This window comes from Macadamia integrifolia, chromosome 4, assembly GCF_013358625.1.
Source record: "Macadamia integrifolia cultivar HAES 741 chromosome 4, SCU_Mint_v3, whole genome shotgun sequence".
Classification (NCBI taxonomy): Eukaryota; Viridiplantae; Streptophyta; class Magnoliopsida; order Proteales; family Proteaceae; genus Macadamia; species Macadamia integrifolia.
Window position 1 is genome coordinate 1,310,242 of NC_056560.1, and position 6,000 is coordinate 1,316,241.

At 41.0% G+C, this 6,000-nt stretch overlaps 1 protein-coding gene across 2 annotated transcripts; it reads left to right on the top strand.

The window, feature by feature from the left end:
* Positions 1-561: 561 nt before the first annotated feature.
* On the top strand, positions 562-5,764 carry LOC122077128 (protein NRT1/ PTR FAMILY 6.1). Of its 2 annotated transcripts, none has more exons than XM_042642937.1 (5): positions 562-1,525; positions 1,604-1,852; positions 2,013-2,230; positions 3,515-4,095; positions 4,718-5,764. In XM_042642937.1, exons 2-5 carry the CDS (start codon positions 1,606-1,608, stop codon positions 5,544-5,546), a joined length of 1,875 nt encoding a protein of 624 aa, XP_042498871.1. In that variant the 5' UTR covers positions 562-1,525; positions 1,604-1,605; the 3' UTR covers positions 5,547-5,764. The 2 variants fall into 2 exon arrangements, with proteins under 2 accessions (XP_042498871.1, XP_042498870.1); XM_042642936.1 differs by having other exon boundaries at positions 563-1,243.
* Positions 5,765-6,000: the final 236 nt, after the last annotated feature.

Here is a 6,000-nt window from a genome sequence, read left to right on the forward strand (position 1 = left end):
GAAGGCATCTTAATATGGCTTTTAGTCCTCCCCAAATAATATCTTAATGTTTTGCATAATCAAATGATCACTGTTCCAACCACCTTATAAGACACATTGAGAGAGGATAGAATCAAATCAATAGACTAGGTTTGCTGGAGAAAAATCTTTCCTATGACATGACCCTAATCATATCATGCATAAACTGACTCTAGAGCACTATGTTTTATATTTATCTCAGTCCTTAATCCTTACTCCCAAGTCCCAACCCCTCACCCAGAGCTAGTCCTTAGTCCTTGCCCATCACCTCCTGGACCACTACGGGCCCCTGCTATCAACAACTGTAGTCGTCCATGTCCATGAGGATATTATATTCTTCCCCAGGGTGAGGGAAAGCCCTTGTTTAGTCAGATCAGATGGATACTGAAACGCATTCTGATGAAAGTGATTAGTGACCATATCCACTAAGTGGGTGTTCTTATTTATTAGAAAGAGTTAGTGATTAATGATATCAATTGTCAAACCTTCACCTTTGGTAGCCCTTCTGACATTTGTATCTTTAGCTTTAAATGATATCAATTTTGACAACTTAAACCTGAGTCCTGATAGCATTTGTTATCTTTAGCATTATTGCTTTCATGAGTGTAGTGGGAATGCCTCTTAGTTGAACCTTCACTACTGGCCTGTTCTTTGCCTTGGTCTTGTAGATGTGGTCCCTCTTCTTTGAATCGCCTATCCCCGGAAGATCATATTTTCCTGTGTCTTACAACTAATGAATGTGTTATTCCTTTTCATTAAGAAATCTAGCAATGGAGTGTGCCGGAAATGAAGACTTTGGGAGGTTTCTGATGTTTTATAGTCTGCCACCGACTCTGTTACATGTGCCATTAATGGCTTACCTGCCTCCTATTTTGTCACGCCATTTATTCCATTTATTGCAGTTAGTTTGTATGGTTCTTGGTTTCACGAGTTGGTTGGGGTGTTGGTCCCCTTTACTGTTACTTTATCAGAAAATTTCTACTCCGAATTTATTTATTTAGGTCTGATAGATGAAAACCTCCGTTGCTGTTGCATATCAACATCATTTAAATTTGTTTGATATAGAAAGCCTTTGTAAATGGGCAAGGCCTGTGGATGACTATTACTTTGTGAGCTGAAGAGAGTGTTGTCGCCCGCATCTCTTGTTTCCTAGGCGAGCCTGGCAGCTTGTTCTGATTTGTCTCTGCTCTGGGAAGTTCTCTCTGTTAGATTACTTGGGTAGCTGGTGAATTTTTGTACTCTCTCTGCTTTGGGAAGTTTTCGTTGTTAGATTACTTGGGTCGCTGGAGAATTTTTGTACTCTTCTCTCTCTCACCGACACACACCCACACACAGTTCCACTGTTCACCTTCCTTTTTTCACTGTAGTTCTGAGATTGTAGAGAACCTCCCCCACCCCTTCTTCCCCAATTGAGTTCAGGCGAATTAGGCTTTATACCCAATCCTTGACCCCAGAGAAAGCTCAGAGCTTGCCTCTTTTTGGAAAGGGGGGGGGTATATTTGATTGGGTAACTGTGTACTTCTTTTCTCTTCCTGGCTTTTATTATTATTATTATTATTAATAATTTCCCACTCTATTTTGGCAGGGATGGAAGCCAGAGAAATTAAGTCTCCTCCTATACATATTCCAGAGACGCCACCAATCTTGGGCGACAATACTGATTCATGTCGTAAAAAGAAGCTCGAAATTTATTTCTTAGAAAGCGATGAGAGGAGGACGGCAATTGGGGGTGGCTATGTGGGAGGAACAGGAACTACCCCAGTTAATATCCGTGGGAAACCCATTACTGATATATCAAGAACAGGGGGATGGATTGCTGCCTTTTTCATTTTCGGTAAGTACTAGCATTTGGCTGTAAAATATATTGTTTCTTCAAAGCAAGAACAATGTTTATTTATAGTGTTGGAGCCTGCCATGTTATTTCTACATTTAATTTCAACTTTACAGCAACTGGGGATCAGATTGGTCATTAAACCAGCTTACCATTTGTCCAGGGAATGAAATGGCAGAGAGAATGGCTTATTTTGGACTTTCGGTTAACATGGTGGCCTTTATGTTCTATGTAATGCATCGACCCTTCAATAGTTCCGCAAATGCGGTTAACATTTTCCTGGGGATATCACAGGCTTCATCTGTGCTAGGTGGATTTCTTGCTGATGCATATCTTGGACGATATTGGACCATTGCTATCTTCACGACAATCTATCTGGCTGTAAGATCTTATTGCTTAAACCTTTCAAACGATAAATACTGACCCTATGCAAATCCTGTTTTATTATTCATGTCAAGTATCAAATCTTATGGAAGTTAATCTATTTGAATAAAGGGAAACTAAAATATCATTGAATATTATAAATTAACTTTTAAAATAAGGAAAAATGGTGGCACTGTATCCTTATCACATATCATTCTTCATGTTGGTGGAGGGTTTTTAGCAGGGCATTTTTTATCACCCCTGGTAAGAATACTCTTCTCTAATAGAATGTTTGCACTTATGCTTGGTTCCTTCGCGACATGCTCATCATTTGAAGTTTTTGCGAGGGAAGCACAAGGGAAATTGTAAGAATTCAGCCTTCTCTTTTATCATTGACGTTGACTAGGAAACCACTTTTGCTCCCCATGAAGTTTTTCTTTTCTACTTCTAGTTTTGGTTCTTTTTTTATGATGTCACAATGTATTTCCAAGTTATTTGGAATGTGCTGAAGATATGTACGCCACTGTGTAAAAAACTTAAAGGACATAGATAATCCAAATAATCACAAAAGAAAAGGACTTACCTCCAGGTAGGATTGTGTATCCCCTGCACATGCTGTCTCTCCTTATCAGCACAAGATGGTGCTGCTATTCAAAGAGTTTGTACACCCACCGTCTATCTACAGTAGTTGCTTTACAACAAAACAAGAACAGAGTTTCTGGTTTCTGTGTGTCTCTTTCAGGTGCAGAGATGGATGGAACTCTCTTGCTACTCACACGAAACAAGCCCTCTCCCTTCCCCCCCTCTCCCTTCCCCTTTTTTACCACATAGATAGCTACCCCATAACCACCATCCATTAAGGTAAGTTATGAGTGGTTAGTAACCACTATTCATCCGAATCATCAGCAGCTACCAAGACGTTATGCTGATGTGGCAACTTGGGCCGCATCAGCCAACAGGCTGTTGATAGTCAGGGGCTTTGAACAAGTTCAGAGATAGCATGAATAGATTTTTCATATGCAACTTGAAAGGTGCTAGCTTAGCATTACCCAGATGTTGATCTATTTCTGCCCTTCTTAGTTCTCAGCAGTACGTAAAGCTAGTTGATGATGAACTTCTTTTTGTTGGATCCTTTTCTATGGATGTTTCTCATCTTTCTAGTTGTATTGAGTTACATGCAGTTTCCACTCTGCTATATGCCATTTAGTTTCTAACTGCACTGCTTATTTATTTGCTATAACTTAAAAGTTGCAAAAACTCACTGATAAGGAGTGTATGCTTCCTTTATCGTCTGTTTTACAGGGTCTGACGGGAATAACCTTGTGTGCTACTGTGAATATATTGGTGCCAAACCAAGATCAGTGTGATCAGCTATCCCTACTCTTGGGCAATTGTGAACCAGCAAAACCATGGCAAATGCTGTACCTCTATGTAGCTCTATACGTCACAGGATTTGGGGCGGCTGGTATTCGGCCCTGTGTTTCCTCATTTGGAGCTGATCAGTTTGATGAAAGGAGCAGAGACTACAAGTCTCACCTGGACAGATTTTTCAATTTCTTCTATCTGTCTGTCACCGTTGGGGCAATTGTGGCTTTCACCATGGTAGTCTATATCCAAAGGAAACATGGATGGGGATCTGCTTTTGGTTCATTAGCCATAGCTATGGGCATATCAAATACTGTCTTTTTTATTGGTACTCCTTTGTACAGGCATAGGTTGCCCGGGGGTAGCCCTTTGACACGGGTAGCCCAGGTCCTGGTTGCAGCATTTCGAAAGAGAAATGCTTCTTTCTCTACCAGTGAGTTTGTAGGCCTGTATGAGGTTCCAGGCATACGATCTGCTGTAAAGGGTAGTGGAAAGATAGCCCACACTGATGAGTTTAGGTATGGTAGCTTCTCTTTTATAATCTTTTGTTACATTCCACCACATGCCACACTCACTTGAACCTCCATCCTGACTGACTGTCCAATTTGGTGGGTAACCTATATGGATCTATCTACTCAGGGGTGCCTCAAGGCCAGGCTAGGGTGGGCTCCCCAATCTTAGCCCAAGCTTGGGTCTAGGCCGGGCCTGATTTTTGATATATTGCATGTTGCTGATTACATTAAATTAAATTATATATATTTTTTTACTTATATGTATGTATACGAAATCAAAATTCTGTACTGTATATACACTATGATGCCTGATATGTAGTCTTTGTTTACCCCCCCACCCCGCAAAAAAAAAAAAAAAATCAGTGGTCTTTATATTGTATATATTCTGGGCTAGGCCCGGGTGGACCAGACTTATCCCGAGGGCTCAATCCTAATGCAGCCCACATGCGAAGTTTTTACTGGCTCAGGCTTTCCAGGCCAGGCTTGCACCCCTAGTTCAAATTAGATTGTACAATGATGTTTGCCTTGATAAAACATGTATGTGCTCTTTGGAGAGAATATTTTGTGTGAACTGCTCTCCTCTCTTTATTAAATGAATTATGTGCATTTTTTTCTTTTCTGCTTTTAGGTTCTTGGACAAGGCAGCACTGCAGTTGAAAGAAGATGGCCCAAATCCCAGTCCTTGGAGACTCTGCACTGTTACACAAGTGGAGGAGGTCAAGATACTACTAAAATTGATTCCAATACCAACCTGCACTATAGTTCTCAGTCTAATCCTAACGGAATATCTGACACTATCAGTCCAACAGGCATATACCTTGAATACTCACATGGGACATCTGAAGCTCCCAGTCACATGTATGCCTGTATTTCCAGGGCTCAGCATATTTCTTATCCTCGCTTTATACTATTCAATTTTTGTCCCTCTGTCCCGCCGCATCACTGGTCATCCTCATGGTGCCTCTCAGCTTCAGAGGGTGGGCATTGGGTTGGCAATCTCAATTCTATCTGTGGCATGGGCTGCGGTTTTTGAGAGTTGCAGGAGAAGCTACGCAATCAAACATGGCTATGAGGAAATTTTCCTAACTGCAATGCCCAACTTAAGTGCATATTGGCTATTGATCCAGTACTGCCTGATTGGCATAGCAGAAGTATTTTGCATCGTGGGTCTTCTAGAATTCCTTTATCAAGAGGCCCCGGATGCCATGAGAAGTATAGGATCGGCATATGCTGCTGTTGCGGGTGGTTTTGGCTGCTTTGCAGCCTCTATTTTGAACAGTATCATCAATTCAGTCACAGGGAATGTGAAAGATGGGCAACCATCATGGTTGTCTCAGAACATAAATACTGGTAGATTTGATTACTTCTACTGGCTTCTTACAATTCTAAGTGTGATAAACTTCTGCGGTTTTCTATATTTAGCCAGAAGGTACAATTACAGGGCAACTAGGAGTTGAAGGTGGAGGAGCAACTTGGATGGTGGCTTGATTGTTATGCTTCAAGTAACCAAGTTGGGTTAAATTATCCATGTTGTAGTTTTTCGTGGTTAATGATCAAGTGTTAAAAGAGGTGATGGCTGTTGGACCTAAACTCTTTGTAATCTTTCATGTTCGATGATCTAAACCTCTATGATTAGGCATATAAACATTGACAATGCTAAGCAGGTTTTGCAAGATATTCGCCAGGTTCTTCACTATCCTGACTGGTAACTTATAATCAAAATTGAGTACTCTCTTGAGGACAGGAGCTTGCTTTGTGAGGTTTCTGAAGAATGAAAACCTCCCCAAGGATGATGGATGTGGGATTGGTGAGGGTTCTTTTCTCCACTTGCAGCCCAAGTCTCTCACCTCACCAAGGATGGTTAATGTGGGATTGGTGTTTTTTTTTTTTTTATTCTTTTGGAAAGTGGGG

What these genes read in the sequence shown, in the direction of transcription:
- LOC122077128 (XM_042642937.1), top strand. Translation starts at nt 1,606, where the DNA reads ATGGAAGCCAGAGAAATTAAGTCTCCTCCTATACATATTCCAGAGACG. An exon ending in TCACGACAATCTATCTGGCT is followed by an intron (nt 2,231 to 3,514) that starts GTAAGATCTTAT and finishes TCTGTTTTACAG; the next exon opens with GGTCTGACGGGAATAACCTT. An exon ending in GCCCACACTGATGAGTTTAG is followed by an intron (nt 4,096 to 4,717) that starts GTATGGTAGCTT and finishes TTCTGCTTTTAG; the next exon opens with GTTCTTGGACAAGGCAGCAC.